This window comes from Somniosus microcephalus, chromosome 13 (genome assembly GCF_052327205.1).
Source record: "Somniosus microcephalus isolate GS21.2 chromosome 13, FLI_Smic_1.0, whole genome shotgun sequence".
NCBI classification, from domain to species: domain Eukaryota; kingdom Metazoa; phylum Chordata; class Chondrichthyes; order Squaliformes; family Somniosidae; genus Somniosus; species Somniosus microcephalus.
The window spans coordinates 33,712,134-33,730,506 of NC_140999.1; the positions used below are offsets into that span (position 1 = coordinate 33,712,134).

At 38.9% G+C, this 18,373-nt stretch overlaps 1 protein-coding gene across 1 annotated transcript in view; it reads left to right on the forward strand.

Annotated features, from left to right (window-relative positions):
• Positions 1–7,770: 7,770 nt before the first annotated feature.
• Positions 7,771–18,373, forward strand: part of LOC147108199 (mucin-16-like) — a 259,597-nt gene continuing 248,994 nt past the window's right edge. The window contains exons 1-8 of the mRNA XM_086005995.1: positions 7,771–7,789; positions 8,761–8,964; positions 10,252–10,410; positions 11,674–11,874; positions 13,163–13,321; positions 14,609–14,776; positions 17,034–17,213; positions 17,528–17,695. Coding sequence (XP_085862121.1) covers positions 7,771–7,789; positions 8,761–8,964; positions 10,252–10,410; positions 11,674–11,874; positions 13,163–13,321; positions 14,609–14,776; positions 17,034–17,213; positions 17,528–17,695 — 1,258 coding nt within the window. The remainder of the gene's footprint in view (positions 7,790–8,760; positions 8,965–10,251; positions 10,411–11,673; positions 11,875–13,162; positions 13,322–14,608; positions 14,777–17,033; positions 17,214–17,527; positions 17,696–18,373) is intronic.

Sequence of the window (18,373 nt, forward strand, 5' to 3'; positions counted from 1 at the left end):
ACGTTGTTCCATGTTTTCTGTTTACCTCAGTGAGTACATCACCTATTTTAATAACTACAACAGAAACAACGACTGCAAGTACAGAGACCTCCACTGCAGCACCGAGCTCCACATCAGCTCCCGCCTCAACATCTACTATAGCGCCAACAACTACAGGGAGTTCTACTGAAGCATCGACAACTGAATCAACGACAATCACCACCCCACTCACTTCAACAAGTGGTGAGTATACTAGTCCACTTGTATCAGCTCTTTCCTTCTGATTCCTTTCAATCTACTGCAAGATTAGAATAAACATCATGAAAAAGTAACTAAATATTGCAATGGTGTTTTGTGATCTACAATTAGGCAGGGAAGAATACTGAACAAATCACACATGGTGCTTTCCTGCTGTTGCAAAAAGCCTATGTTATATTACTGAGTAATTTGAAATATATGATTTTTAACTAAATATAGCAGAGTATCTTTACTGCACAAACCTTTGTATGTTGTTCCATGTTTTCTGTTTACCTCTGTAAGTAATCACCTATTTTAATAACTACAACAGAAACATCGACTGCAAGTACAGAGACCTCCACTGCAGCACTGAGTTCTACATCAGCTCCCGCCTCATCCACTACAAATGCACCAACATCTACAGGGAGTTCAACTGAAGCATCGACAACTGAATCAACGACAATCACCACCCCACTCACTTCAACAAGTGGTGAGTATACTAGTCCACTTGTATCAGCTCTTTCCTTCTGATTCCGTTCAATCTCCTGCAAGTTTAGAAACATATAATGAGAAAGTAACAAAATATTGCAATGCTCTTTTGTGATCTACAATTAGGCAGGGTAGAATCCTGTACAAATCACACACGGTGCTTTACTGCAGTTCCAACATGTCTATGCTATGTTACTGAGTAATTTGCAATATATGACTTTTAACGAAATATAGCAGAGTGTCTTTACTGCACAAACCTTTGTATGTTGTTCCATGTTTTCTGTTTACCTCAGTAAGTACATCACCTATTTTAATAACTACAACAGGAACAACGACTGCAAGTACAGAGACCTCCACTGCAGCACCGAGCTCCACATCAGCTCCCGCCTCAACATCTACTATAGCGCCAACAACTACAGGGAGTTCTACTGAAGCATCGACAACTGAATCAACGACAATCACCACCCGACTCACTTCAACAAGTGGTGAGTATAGTAATCCACTTGTATCAGCACTTTCATTCTGATTCCTTTCAATCTACAGCAAGATTAGAATAAACATCATGAAAAAGTAACTAAATATTGCAATGGTGTTTTGTGATCTACAATTAGGTAGGGAAGAATACTGAACAAATCACACATGGTGCTTTCCTGCTGTTGCAAAAAGCCTATGTTATATTACTGAGTAATTTGCAATATATGATTTTTAACTAAATATAGCAGAGTGTCTTTACTGCACAAACCTTTGTATGTTGTTCCATGTTTTCTGTTTACCTCTGTAAGTAATCACCTATTTTAATAACTACAACAGAAACATCGACTGCAAGTACAGAGACCTCCACTGCAGCACTGAGTTCTACATCAGCTCCCGCCTCATCCACTACAAATGCACCAACATCTACAGGGAGTTCAACTGAAGCATCGACAACTGAATCAACGACAATCACCACCCCACTCACTTCAACAAGTGGTGAGTATACTAGTCCACTTGTATCAGCTCTTTCATTCTGATTTCTTTCAATCTACTGCAAGATTAGAATAAACATCATGAAAAAGTAACTAAATATTGCAATGGTATTTTGCGATCTACAATTATGCAGGGGAGAAAAAATTGCGAATGACACTTTGTGCTGTACTGCTGTTGCAACAGGGCTATGTTATGTTACTGAATAAATTGCATTATCTTTGAGATTGAAGAAAACAGGGCAGTTTGGATCTAATGAAGAAATCTTTGTATCTTGTTCCAAGCTTTCTGTTTATCTCAATAACTACATCACCTAATTTAATATCTACAACAGAAACATCGACTGCAAGTACACAGACCTCCACTGCAGCACCGAGCTCTACATCAGTTCCCACCTCAATATCTACTATAGCGCCAACATCTACAGGGAGCTCTACTGAAGCATCGACAACGGAATCAACGACAATCACCACCCCACTCACTTCAACAAGTGGTGAGTATACTAGTCCACTTGTATCAGCTCTTTCATTCTGATTCCGTTCAATCTCCCGCAAGTTTAGAAACATATAATGAGAAATTAACAAAATATTGCAATGCACTTTTGTGATCTACAATTAGGCAGGGTAGAATCCTGTATAAATCACACACGGTGCTTTACTGCAGTTCCAACATGTCTATGCTATGTTACTGAGTAATTTGCAATATATGACTTTTAACGAAATATAGCAGAGTGTCTTTACTGCACAAACCTTTGTATGTTGTTCCATGTTTTCTGTTTACCTCAGTAAGTACATCACCTATTTTAATAACTACAACAGAAGCAACGACTGTAAGTACACAGACCTCCACTGCAGCAGCGAGTTCTACATCAGCTCCCGCCTCAACATCTACTATAGCGCCAACAACTACAGGGAGTTCTACTGAAGCATCGACAACTGAATCAACGACAATCACCACCCCACTCACTTCAACAAGTGGTGAGTATAGTAATCCACTTGTATCAGCTCTTTCATTCTGATTCCTTTCAATCTACTGCAAGATTAGAATAAACATCATGAAAAAGTAACTAAATATTGCAATGGTGTTTTGTGATCTACAAATAGACAGGAAAGAATACTGAACAAATCACACATGGTGCTTTCCTGCTGTTGCAAAAAAGCCTATGTTATATTACTGAGTAATTTGCAATATATGATTTTTAACTAAATATAGCAGAGTGTCTTTACTGCACAAATCTTTGTATGTTGTTCCATGTATTCTGTTTACCTCTGTAAGTAATCACCTATTTTAATAACTACAACAGAAACATCGACTGCAAGTACAGAGACCTCCACTGCAGCACCGAGTTCTACATCAGTTCCTGCCTCATCCACTACAAATGCACCAACATCTACAGGGAGTTCTACTGAAGCATCGACAACTGAATCAACGACAATCACCACCCCACTCACTTCAACAAGTGGTGAGTATACTAGTCCACTTGTGTCAGCTCTTTCATTCTGATTTCTTTCAATCTACTGCAAGATTAGAATAAACATCATGAAAAAGTAAGTAAATATTGCAATGGTATTTTGCGATCTACAATTATGCAGGGGAGAAAAAAGTGCGAATGACACTTGGTGCTGTACTGCTGTTGCAACATGGCTATGTTATGTTACTGAATAAATTGCATTATCTTTGAGATTGAAGAAAACAGGGCAGTTTGACTCTAATGAAGAAATCTTTGTATCTTGTTCCAAGCTTTCTGTTTATCTCAATAACTACATCACCTAATTTAATATCTACAACAGAAACATCGACTGCAAGTATACAGACCTCCACTGCAGCACCGAGCTCTACATCAGTTCCCACCTCAATATCTACTATAGCGCCAACATCTACAGGGAGTTCTACTGAAGCATCGACAACTGAATCAACGACAATCACCACCCCACTCACTTCAACAAGTGGTGAGTATACTAGTCCACTTGTATCAGCTCTTTCCTTCTGATTCCGTTCAATCTCCTGCAAGTTTAGAAACATATAATGAGAAAGTAACAAAATATTGCAATGCTGTTTTGTGATCTACAATTAGGCAGGGTAGAATTCTGTACAAATCACACACGGTGCTTTACTGCAGTTCCAACATGTCTGTGTTATGTTACTGAGTAATTTGCAATATATGACCTTTAACGAAATATAGCAGAGTGTCTTTACTGCACAAACCTTTGTACGTTGTTCCATGTTTTCTGTTTACCTCAGTGAGTACATCACCTATTTTAATAACTACAACAGAAACAACGACTGCAAGTACAGAGACCTCCACTGCAGCACCGAGCTCCACATCAGCTCCCGCCTCAACATCTACTATAGCGCCAACAACTACAGGGAGTTCTACTGAAGCATCGACAACTGAATCAACGACAATCACCACCCCACTCACTTCAACAAGTGGTGAGTATACTAGTCCACTTGTATCAGCTCTTTCCTTCTGATTCCTTTCAATCTACTGCAAGATTAGAATAAACATCATGAAAAAGTAACTAAATATTGCAATGGTGTTTTGTGATCTACAATTAGGCAGGGAAGAATACTGAACAAATCACACATGGTGCTTTCCTGCTGTTGCAAAAAGCCTATGTTATATTACTGAGTAATTTGAAATATATGATTTTTAACTAAATATAGCAGAGTATCTTTACTGCACAAACCTTTGTATGTTGTTCCATGTTTTCTGTTTACCTCTGTAAGTAATCACCTATTTTAATAACTACAACAGAAACATCGACTGCAAGTACAGAGACCTCCACTGCAGCACTGAGTTCTACATCAGCTCCCGCCTCATCCACTACAAATGCACCAACATCTACAGGGAGTTCAACTGAAGCATCGACAACTGAATCAACGACAATCACCACCCCACTCACTTCAACAAGTGGTGAGTATACTAGTCCACTTGTGTCAGCTCTTTCATTCTGATTTCTTTCAATCTACTGCAAGATTAGAATAAACATCATGAAAAAGTAAGTAAATATTGCAATGGTATTTTGCGATCTACAATTATGCAGGGGAGAAGAAAGTGCGAATGACACTTGGTGCTGTACTGCTGTTGCAACATGGCTATGTTATGTTACTGAATAAATTGCATTATCTCTGAGATTGAAGAAAACAGGGCAGTTTGACTCTAATGAAGAAATCTTTGTATCTTGTTCCAAGCTTTCTGTTTATCTCAATAACTACATCACCTAATTTAATATCTACAACAGAAACATCGACTGCAAGTATACAGACCTCCACTGCAGCACCGAGCTCTACATCAGTTCCCACCTCAATATCTACTATAGCGCCAACATCTACAGGGAGCTCTACTGAAGCATCGACAACGGAATCAATGACAATCACCACCCCACTCACTTCAACAAGTGGTGAGTACACTAGTCTACTTGTATCAGCTCTTTCATTCTGATTCCGTTCAATCTCCTGCAAGTTTAGAAACAGATAATGAGAAAGTAACAAAATATTGCAATGCTCTTTTGTGATCTACAATTAGGCAGGGTAGAATCCTGTACAAATCACACATGGTGCTTTACTGCAGTTCCAACATGTCTATGTTATGTTACTGAGTAATTTGCAATATATGACTTTTAACGAAATATAGCAGAGTGTCTTTGCTGCACAAACCTTTGTATGTTGTTCCATGTTTTCTGTTTACCTCAGTAAGTACATCACCTATTTTAATAACTACAACAGAAACAACGACTGTAAGTACACAGACCTCCACTGCAGCAGCGAGTTCTACATCAGCTCCCGCCTCAACATCTACTATAGCGCCAACAACTACAGGGAGTTCTACTGAAGCATCGACAACTGAATCAACGACAATCACCACCCCACTCACTTCAACAAGTGGTGAGTATAGTAATCCACTTGTATCAGCTCTTTCATTCTGATTCCTTTCAATCTACTGCAAGATTAGAATAAACATCATGAAAAAGTAACTAAATATTGCAATGGTGTTTTGTGATCTACAAATAGACAGGGAAGAATACTGAACAAATCACACATGGTGCTTTCCTGCTGTTGCAAAAAAGCCGATGTTATATTACTGAGTAATTTGCAATATATGATTTTTAACTAAATATAGCAGAGTGTCTTTACTGCACAAACCTTTGTATGTTGTTCCATGTATTCTGTTTACCTCTGTAAGTAATCACCTATTTTAATAACTACAACAGAAACATCGACTGCAAGTACAGAGACCTCCACTGCAGCACCGAGTTCGACATCAGTTCCTGCCTCATCCACTACAAATGCACCAACATCTACAGGGAGTTCTACTGAAGCATCGACAACTGAATCAACGACAATCACCACCCCACTCACTTCAACAAGTGGTGAGTATACTAGTCCACTTGTATCAGCTCTTTCATTCTGATTCCGTTCAATCTCCTGCAAGTTTAGAAACAGATAATGAGAAAGTAACAAAATATTGCAATGCTCTTTTGTGATCTACAATTAGGCAGGGTAGAATCCTGTACAAATCACACACGGTGCTTTACTGCAGTTCCAACATGTCTATGCTATGTTACTGAGTAATTTGCAATATATGACTTTTAACGAAAAATAGCAGAGTGTCTTTGCTGCACAAACCTTTGTATGTTGTTCCATGTTTTCTGTTTACCTCAGTAAGTGCATCACCTATTTTAATAACTACAACAGAAACAACGACTGTAAGGACACAGACCTCCACTGCAGCAGCGAGTTCCACATTAGCTCCCGCCTCAACATCTACTATAGCGCCAACAACTACAGGGAGTTCTACTGAAGCATCGACAACTGAATCAACGACAATCACCACCCCACTCACTTCAACAAGTGGTGAGTATAGTAATCCACTTGTATCAGCTCTTTCATTCTGATTTCTTTCAATCTACTGCAAGATTAGAATAAACATCATGAAAAAGTAAGTAAATATTGCAATGGTATTTTGCGATCTACAATTATGCAGGTGAGAAAAAAGTGCGAATGACACTTGGTGCTGTACTGCTGTTGCAACATGGCTATGTTATGTTACTGAATAAATTGCATTATCTTTGAGATTGAAGAAAACAGGGCAGTTTGACTCTAATGAAGAAATCTTTGTATCTTGTTCCAAGCTTTCTGTTTATCTCAATAACTACATCACCTAATTTAATATCTACAACAGAAACATCGACTGCAAGTACACAGACCTCCACTGCAGCACCGAGCTCTACATCAGTTCCCACCTCAATATCTACTATAGCGCCAACATCTACAGGGAGTTCTACTGAAGCATCGACAACTGAATCAACGACAATCACCACCCCACTCACTTCAACAAGTGGTGAGTATACTAGTCCACTTGTATCAGCTCTTTCATTCTGATTCCGTTCAATCTCCTGCAAGTTTAGAAACAGATAATGAGAAAGTAACAAAATATTGCAATGCTCTTTTGTGATCTACAATTAGGCAGGGTAGAATCCTGTACAAATCACACACGGTGCTTTACTGCAGTTCCAACATGTCTATGCTATGTTACTGAGTAATTTGCAATATATGACTTTTAACGAAAAATAGCAGAGTGTCTTTGCTGCACAAACCTTTGTATGTTGTTCCATGTTTTCTGTTTACCTCAGTAAGTGCATCACCTATTTTAATAACTACAACAGAAACAACGACTGTAAGGACACAGACCTCCACTGCAGCAGCGAGTTCCACATTAGCTCCCGCCTCAACATCTACTATAGCGCCAACAACTACAGGGAGTTCTACTGAAGCATCGACAACTGAATCAACGACAATCACCACCCCACTCACTTCAACAAGTGGTGAGTATAGTAATCCACTTGTATCAGCTCTTTCATTCTGATTCCTCTCAATCTACTGCAAGATTAGAATAAACATCATGAAAAAGTAACTAAATATTGCAATGGTGTTTTGTGATCTACAAATAGACAGGGAAGAATACTGAACAAATCACACATGGTGCTTTCCTGCTGTTGCAAAAAAGCCTATGTTATATTACTGAGTAATTTGCAATATATGATTTTTAACTAAATATAGCAGAGTGTCTTTACTGCACAAACCTTTGTATGTTGTTCCATGTATTCTGTTTACCTCTGTAAGTAATCACCTATTTTAATAACTACAACAGAAACATCGACTGCAAGTACAGAGACCTCCACTGCAGCACCGAGTTCTACATCAGTTCCTGCCTCATCCACTACAAATGCACCAACATCTACAGGGAGTTCTACTGAAGCATCGACAACTGAATCAACGACAATCACCACCCCACTCACTTCAACAAGTGGTGAGTATACTAGTCCACTTGTGTCAGCTCTTTCATTCTGATTTCTTTCAATCTACTGCAAGATTAGAATAAACATCATGAAAAAGTCACTAAATATTGCAATGGTATTTTGCGATCTACAATTATGCAGGGGAGAAAAAAGTGCGAATGACACTTGGTGCTGTACTGCTGTTGCAACATGGCTATGTTATGTTACTGAATAAATTGCATTATCTTTGAGATTGAAGAAAACAGGGCAGTTTGACTCTAATGAAGAAATCTTTGTATCTTGTTCCAAGCTTTCTGTTTATCTCAATAACTACATCACCTAATTTAATATCTACAACAGAAACATCGACTGCAAGTATACAGACCTCCACTGCAGCAATGAGCTCTACATCAGTTCCCACCTCAATATCTACTATAGCGCCAACATCTACAGGGAGTTCTACTGAAGCATCGACAACTGAATCAACGACAATCACCACCCCACTCACTTCAACAAGTGGTGAGTATACTAGTCCACTTGTATCAGCTTTTTCCTTCTGATTCCGTTCAATCTCCTGCAAGTTTAGAAACATATAATGAGAAAGTAACAAAATATTGCAATGCTCTTTTGTGATCTACAATTAGGCAGGGTAGAATCCTGTACAAATCACACACGGTGCTTTACTGCAGTTCCAACATGTCTATGCTATGTTACTGAGTAATTTGCAATATATGACTTTTAACGAAATATAGCAGAGTGTCTTTACTGCACAAACCTTTCTATGTTCTTCCATGTTTTCTGTTTACCTCAGTAAGTACATCACCTATTTTAATAACTACAATAGGAACAACGACTGCAAGTACAGAGACCTCCACTGCAGCACCGAGCTCCACATCAGCTCCCGCCTCAACATCTACTATAGCGCCAACAACTACAGGGAGTTCTACTGAAGCATCGACAACTGAATCAACGACAATCACCACCCCACTCACTTCAACAAGTGGTGAGTATACTAGTCCACTTGTGTCAGCTCTTTCCTTCTGATTCCTTTCAATCTACTGCAAGATTAGAATAAACATCATGAAAAAGTAACTAAATATTGCAATGGTGTTTTGTGATCTACAAATAGACAGGGAAGAATACTGAACAAATCACACATGGTGCTTTCCTGCTGTTGCAAAAAAGCCTATGTTATATTACTGAGTAATTTGCAATATATGATTTTTAACTAAATATAGCAGAGTGTCTTTACTGCACAAACCTTTGTAAATGTTGTTCCATGTATTCTGTTTACCTCTGTAAGCAATCACCTATTTTAATAACTACAACAGAAACATCGACTGCAAGTACAGAGACCTCCACTGCAGCACCGAGTTCTACATCAGTTCCTGCCTCATCCACTACAAATGCACCAACATCTACAGGGAGTTCTACTGAAGGATCGACAACTGAATCAACGACAATCACCACCCCACTCACTTCAACAAGTGGTGAGTATACTCGTCCACTTGTGTCAGCTCTTTCATTCTGATTTCTTTCAATCTACTGCAAGATTAGAATAAACATCATGAAAAAGTAACTAAATATTGCAATGGTATTTTGCGATCTACAATTATGCAGGGGAGAAAAAAGTGCGAATGACACTTGGTGCTGTACTGCTGTTGCAACATGGCTATGTTATGTTACTGAATAAATTGCATTATCTTTGAGATTGAAGAAAACAGGGCAGTTTGACTCTGATGAAGAAATCTTTGTATCTTGTTCCAAGCTTTCTGTTTATCTCAATAACTACATCACTTAATTTAATATCTACAACAGAAACATCGACTGCAAGTATACAGACCTCCACTGCAGCACCGAGCTCTACATCAGTTCCCACCTCAATATCTACTATAGCGCCAACATCTACAGGGAGTTCTACTGAAGCATCGACAACTGAATCAACGACAATCACCACCCCACTCACTTTAACAAGTGGTGAGTATACTAGTCCACTTGTATCAGCTCTTTCCTTCTGATTCCGTTCAATCTCCTGCAAGTTTAGAAACATATAATGAGAAAGTAACAAAATATTGCAATGCTGTTTTGTGATCTACAATTAGGCAGGGTAGAATTCTGTACAAATCACACAGGGTGCTTTACTGCAGTTCCAACATGTCTATGTTATGTTACTGAGTAATTTGCAATATATGACCTTTAACGAAATATAGCAGAGTGTCTTTACTGCACAAACCTTTGTACGTTGTTCCATGTTTTCTGTTTACCTCAGTGAGTACATCACCTATTTTAATAACTACAACAGAAACAACGACTGCAAGTACAGAGACCTCCACTGCAGCACCGAGCTCTACATCAGCTCCCGCCTCAACATCTACTATAGCGCCAACAACTACAGGGAGTTCTACTGAAGCATCGACAACTGAATCAACGACAATCACCACCCCACTCACTTCAACAAGTGGTGAGTATACTAGTCCACTTGTATCAGCTCTTTCCTTCTGATTCCTTTCAATCTACTGCAAGATTAGAATAAACATCATGAAAAAGTAACTAAATATTGCAATGGTGTTTTGTGATCTACAATTAGGCAGGGAAGAATACTGAACAAATCACACATGGTGCTTTCCTGCTGTTGCAAAAAGCCTATGTTATATTACTGAGTAATTTGCAATATATGATTTTTAACTAAATATAGCAGAGTGTCTTTACTGCACAAACCTTTGTATGTTGTTCCATGTTTTCTGTTTACCTCTGTAAGTAATCACCTATTTTAATAACTACAACAGAAACATCGACTGCAAGTACAGAGACCTCCACTGCAGCACCGAGTTCTACATCAGCTCCCGCCTCATCCACTACAAATGCACCAACATCGACAGGGAGTTCAACTGAAGCATCGACAACTGAATCAACGACAATCACCACCCCACTCACTTCAACAAGTGGTGAGTATACTAGTCCACTTGTATCAGCTCTTTCATTCTGATTTCTTTCAATCTACTGCAAGATTAGAATAAACATCATGAAAAAGTAACGAAATATTGCAATGGTATTTTGCGATCTACAATTATGCAGGGGAGAAAAAATTGCGAATGACACATCGTGCTGTACTGCTGTTGCAACAGGGCTATGTTATGTTACTGAATAAATTGCATTATCTTTGAGATTGAAGAAAACAGGGCAGTTTGGCTCTAATGAAGAAATCTTTGTATCTTGTTCCAAGCTTTCTGTTTATCTCAATAACTACATCACCTAATTTAATATCTACAACAGAAACATCGACTGCAAGTACACAGACCTCCACTGCAGCACCGAGCTCTACATCAGTTCCCACCTCAATATCTACTATAGCGCCAACATCTACAGGGAGCTCTACTGAAGCATCAACAACGGAATCAACGACAATCACCACCCCACTCACTTCAACAAGTGGTGAGTATACTAGTCCACTTGTATCAGCTCTTTCATTCTGATTCCGTTCAATCTCCTGCAAGTTTAGAAACAGATAATGAGAAAGTAACAAAATATTGCAATGCTCTTTTGTGATCTACAATTAGGCAGGGTAGAATCCTGTACAAATCACACACGGTGCTTTACTGCAGTTCCAACATGTCTATGCTGTGTTACTGAGTAATTTGCAATATATGACTTTTAACGAAATATAGCAGAGTGTCTTTGCTGCACAAACCTTTGTATGTTGTTCCATGTTTTCTGTTTACCTCAGTAAGTACATCACCTATTTTAATAACTACAACAGAAACAACGACTGCAAGTACACAGACCTCCACTGCAGCAGCGAGTTCGACATCAGCTCCCGCCTCAACATCTACTATAGCGCCAACAACTACAGGGAGCTCTACTGAAGCATCGACAACTGAATCAACGACAATCACCACCCCACTCACTTCAACAAGTGGTGAGTATAGTAATCCACTTGTATCAGCTCTTTCATTCTGATTCCTTTCAATCTACTGCAAGATTAGAATAAACATCATGAAAAAGTAACTAAATATTGCAATGGTGTTTTGTGATCTACAAATAGACAGGGAAGAATACTGAACAAATCACACATGGTGCTTTCCTGCTGTTGCAAAAAAGCCTATGTTATATTACTGAGTAATTTGCAATATATGATTTTTAACTAAATATAGCAGAGTGTCTTTACTGCACAAACCTTTGTATGTTGTTCCATGTATTCTGTTTACCTCTGTAAGTAATCACCTATTTTAATAACTACAACAGAAACATCGACTGCAAGTACAGAGACCTCCACTGCAGCACCGAGTTCTACATCAGTTCCTGCCTCATCCAATATAAATGCACCAACATCTACAGGGAGTTCTACTGAAGCATCGACAACTGAATCAACGACAATCACCACCCCACTCACTTCAACAAGTGGTGAGTATACTAGTCCACTTGTGTCAGCTCTTTCATTCTGATTTCTTTCAATCTACTGCAAGATTAGAATAAACATCATGAAAAAGTAAGTAATTATTGCAATGGTATTTTGCGATCTACAATTATGCAGGGGAGAAAAAAGTGCGAATGACACTTGGTGCTGTACTGCTGTTGCAACATGGCTATGTTATGTTACTGAATAAATTGCATTATCTCTGAGATTGAAGAAAACAGGGCAGTTTGACTCTAATGAAGAAATCTTTGTATCTTGTTCCAAGCTTTCTGTTTATCTCAATAACTACATCACCTAATTTAATATCTACAACAGAAACATCGACTGCAAGTATACAGACCTCCACTGCAGCACCGAGCTCTACATCAGTTCCCACCTCAATATCTACTATAGCGCCAACATCTACAGGGAGCTCTACTGAAGCATCGACAACGGAATCAATGACAATCACCACCCCACTCACTTCAACAAGTGGTGAGTACACTAGTCCACTTGTATCAGCTCTTTCATTCTGATTCCGTTCAATCTCCTGCAAGTTTAGAAACATATAATGAGAAAGTAACAAAATATTGCAATGCTGTTTTGTGATCGACAATTAGGCAGGGTAGAATCCTGTACAAATCACACACGGTGCTTTACTGCAGTTCCAACATGTCTATGTTATGTTACTGAGTAATTTGCAATATATGACCTTTAACGAAATATAGCAGAGTGTCTTTACTGCACAAACCTTTGTACGTTGTTCCATGTTTTCTGTTTACCTCAGTGAGTACATCACCTATTTTAATAACTACAACAGAAACAACGACTGCAAGTACAGAGACCTCCACTGCAGCACCGAGCTCCACATCAGCTCCCGCCTCAACATCTACTATAGCGCCAACAACTACAGGGAGTTCTACTGAAGCATCGACAACTGAATCAACGACAATCACCACCCCACTCACTTCAACAAGTGGTGAGTATACTAGTCCACTTGTGTCAGCTCTTTCCTTCTGATTCCTTTCAATCTACTGCAAGATTAGAATAAACATCATGAAAAAGTAACTAAATATTGCAATGGTGTTTTGTGATCTACAATTAGGCAGGGAAGAATACTGAACAAATCACACATGGTGCTTTCCCGCTGTTGCAAAAAGCCTATGTTATATTACTGAGTAATTTGCAATGTATGATTTTTAACTAAATATAGCAGAGTGTCTTTACTGCACAAACCTTTGTATGTTGTTCCATGTATTCTGTTTACCTCTGTAAGTAATCACCTATTTTAATAACTACAACAGAAACATCGACTGCAAGTACAGAGACCTCCACTGCAGCACCGAGTTCTACATCAGTTCCTGCCTCATCCAATATAAATGCACCAACATCTACAGGGAGTTCTACTGAAGCATCGACAACTGAATCAACGACAATCACCACCCCACTCACTTCAACAAGTGGTGAGTATACTAGTCCACTTGTGTCAGCTCTTTCATTCTGATTTCTTTCAATCTACTGCAAGATTAGAATAAACATCATGAAAAAGTAAGTAAATATTGCAATGGTATTTTGCGATCTACAATTATGCAGGGGAGAAAAAAGTGCGAATGACACTTGGTGCTGTACTGCTGTTGCAACATGGCTATGTTATGTTACTGAATAAATTGCATTATCTCTGAGATTGAAGAAAACAGGGCAGTTTGACTCTAATGAAGAAATCTTTGTATCTTGTTCCAAGCTTTCTGTTTATCTCAATAACTACATCACCTAATTTAATATCTACAACAGAAACATCGACTGCAAGTATACAGACCTCCACTGCAGCACCGAGCTCTACATCAGTTCCCACCTCAATATCTACTATAGCGCCAACATCTACAGGGAGCTCTACTGAAGCATCGACAACGGAATCAATGACAATCACCACCCCACTCACTTCAACAAGTGGTGAGTACACTAGTCCACTTGTATCAGCTCTTTCATTCTGATTCCGTTCAATCTCCTGCAAGTTTAGAAACATATAATGAGAAAGTAACAAAATATTGCAATGCTGTTTTGTGATCGACAATTAGGCAGGGTAGAATCCTGTACAAATCACACACGGTGCTTTACTGCAGTTCCAACATGTCTATGTTATGTTACTGAGTAATTTGCAATATATGACCTTTAACGAAATATAGCAGAGTGTCTTTACTGCACAAACCTTTGTACGTTGTTCCATGTTTTCTGTTTACCTCAGTGAGTACATCACCTATTTTAATAACTACAACAGAAACAACGACTGCAAGTACAGAGACCTCCACTGCAGCACCGAGCTCCACATCAGCTCCCGCCTCAACATCTACTATAGCGCCAACAACTACAGGGAGTTCTACTGAAGCATCGACAACTGAATCAACGACAATCACCACCCCACTCACTTCAACAAGTGGTGAGTATACTAGTCCACTTGTATCAGCTCTTTCCTTCTGATTCCTTTCAATCTACTGCAAGATTAGAATAAACATCATGAAAAAGTAACTAAATATTGCAATGGTGTTTTGTGATCTACAATTAGGCAGGGAAGAATACTGAACAAATCACAGATGGTGCTTTCCCGCTGTTGCAAAAAGCCTAAGTTATATTACTGAGTAATTTGCAATGTATGATTTTTAACTAAATATAGCAGAGTGTCTTTACTGCACAAACCTTTGTATGTTGTTCCATGTTTTCTGTTTACCTCTGTAAGTAATCACCTATTTTAATAACTACAACAGAAACATCGACTGCAAGTACAGAGACCTCCACTGCAGCACCGAGTTCTACATCAGCTCCCGCCTCATCCACTACAAATGCACCAACATCTACAGGGAGTTCAACTGAAGCATCGACAACTGAATCAACGACAATCACCACCCCACTCACTTCAACAAGTGGTGAGTATACTAGTCCACTTGTATCAGCTCTTTCATTCTGATTTCTTTCAATCTACTGCAAGATTAGAATAAACATCATGAAAAAGTAACTAAATATTGCAATGGTATTTTGCGATCTACAATTATGCAGGGGAGAAAAAAGTGCGAATGACACTTGGTGCTGTACTGCTGTTGCAACATGGCTATGTTATGTTACTGAATAAATTGCATTATCTTTGAGATTGAAGAAAACAGGGCAGTTTGACTCTGATGAAGAAATCTTTGTATCTTGTTCCAAGCTTTCTGTTTATCTCAATAACTACATCACTTAATTTAATATCTACAACAGAAACATCGACTGCAAGTATACAGACCTCCACTGCAGCACCGAGCTCTACATCAGTTCCCACCTCAATATCTACTATAGCGCCAACATCTCCAGGGAGCTCTACTGAAGCATCGACAACTGAATCAACGACAATCACCACCCCACTCACTTCAACAAGTGGTGAGTATACTAGTCCACTTGTATCAGCTCTTTCCTTCTGATTCCGTTCAATCTCCTGCAAGTTTAGAAACATATAATGAGAAAGTAACAAAATATTGCAATGCTCTTTCGTGATCTACAATTAGGCAGGGTAGAATCCTGTACAAATCACACACGGTGCTTTACTGCAGTTCCAACATGTCTATGCTATGTTACTGAGTAATTTGCAATATATGACTTTTAACGAAATATAGCAGAGTGTCTTTACTGCACAAACCTTTGTATGTTGTTCCATGTTTTCTGTTTACCTCAGTAAGTACATCACCTATTTTAATAACTACAACAGAAACCACGACTGCAAGTACACAGACCTCCACTGCAGCAGCGAGTTCTACATCAGCTCCCGCCTCAACATCTACTATAGCGCCAACAACTACAGGGAGTTCTACTGAAGCATCGACAACTGAATCAACGACAATCACCACCCCACTCACTTCAACAAGTGGTGAGTATAGTAATCCACTTGTATCAGCTCTTTCATTCTGATTCCTTTCAATCTACTGCAAGATTAGAATAAACATCATGAAAAAGTAACTAAATATTGCAATGGTGTTTTGTGATCTACAATTATGCAGGGGAGAAAAAAGTGCGAATGACACTTGGTGCTGTGCTGCTGTTGCAACAGGGCTATGTTATGTTGCTGAATAAATTGCATTATCTTTGAGATTGAAGAAAACAGGGCAGTTTGACTCTAATGAAGAAATCTTTGTATCTTGTTCCAAGCTTTCTGTTTATCTCATTAACTACATCACCTAATTTAATATCTACAACAGAAACATCGACTGCAAGTATACAGACCTCCACTGCAGCACCGAGCTCTACATCAGTTCCCACCTCAATATCTACTGTAGCGCCAACATCTACAGGGAGCTCTACTGAAGCATCGACAACGGAATCAACGACAATCACCACCCCACTCACTTCAACAAGTGGTGAGTATACTAGTCCACTTGTATCAGCTCTTTCCTTCTGATTCCGTTCAATCTCCTGCAAGTTTAGAAACATATAATGAGAAAGTAACAAAATATTGCAATGCTGTTTTGTGATCGACAATTAGGCAGGGTAGAATTCTGTACAAATCACACACGGTGCTTTACTGCAGTTCCAACATGTCTATGTTATGTTACTGAGTAATTTGCAATATATGACCTTTAACGAAATATAGCAGAGTGTCTTTACTGCACAAACCTTTGTACGTTGTTCCATGTTTTCTGTTTACCTCTGTAAGTAATCACCTATTTTAATAACTACAACAGAAACAACGACTGCAAGTACAGAGACCTCCACTGCAGCACCGACCTCTACATCAGCTCCCGGCTCAACATCTACTATAGCGCCAACAACTACAGGGAGTTCTACTGAAGCATCGACAACTGAATCAACGACAATCACCACCCCACTCACTTCAACAAGTGGTGAGTATACTAGTCCACTTGTATCAGCTCTTTCCTTCTGATTCCTTTCAATCTACTGCAAGATTAGAATAAACATCATGAAAAAGTAACTAAATATTGCAATGGTGTTTTGTGATCTACAATTAGGCAGGGAAGAATACTGAACAAATCACACATGGTGCTTTCCTGCTGTTGCAAAAAGCCTATGTTATATTACTGAGTAATTTGCAATATATGACTTTTAACGAAATATAGCAGAGTGTCTTTACTGCACAAACCTTTGTATGTTGTTCCATGTTTTCTGTTTACCTCAGTAAGTACATCACCTATTTTAATAACTACAACAGAAACAACGACTGCAAGTACACAGACCTCCACTGCAGCAGCGAGTTCTACATCAGCTCCCGCCTCAACATCTACTATAGCGCCAACAACTACAGGGAGTTCTACTGAAGCATCGACAACTGAATCAACGACAATCACCACCCCACTCACTTCAACAAGTGGTGAGTATAGTAATCCACTTGTATCAGCTCTTTCATTCTGATTCCTTTCAATCTACTGCAAGATTAGAATAAACATCATGAAAAAGTAACTAAATATTGCAATGGTGTTTTGTGATCTACAAATAGACAGGGAAGAATACTGAACAAATCACACATGGTGCTTTCCTGCTGTTGCAAAAAAGCCTATGTTATATTACTGAGTAATTTGCAATATATGATTTTTAACTAAATATAGCAGAGTGTCTTTACTGCACAAACCTTTGAATGTTGTTCCATGTATTCTGTTTACCTCTGTAAGTAATCACCTATTTTAATAACTACAACAGAAACATCGACTGCAAGTACAGAGACCTCCACTGCAGCACCGAGTTCTACATCAGTTCCTGCCTCATCCACTACAAATGCACCAACATCTACAGGGAGTTCTACTGAAGCATCGACAACTGAATCAACGACAATCACCACCCCACTCACTTCAACAAGTGGTGAGTATACTAGTCCACTTGTGTCAGCTCTTTCATTCTGATTTTTTTCAATCTACTGCAAGATTAGAATAAACATCATGAAAAAGTAACTAAATATTGCAATGGTATTTTGCGATCTACAATTATGCAGGGGAGAAAAAAGTGCGAATGACACTTGGTGCTGTACTGCTGTTGCAACATGGCTATGTTATGTTACTGAATA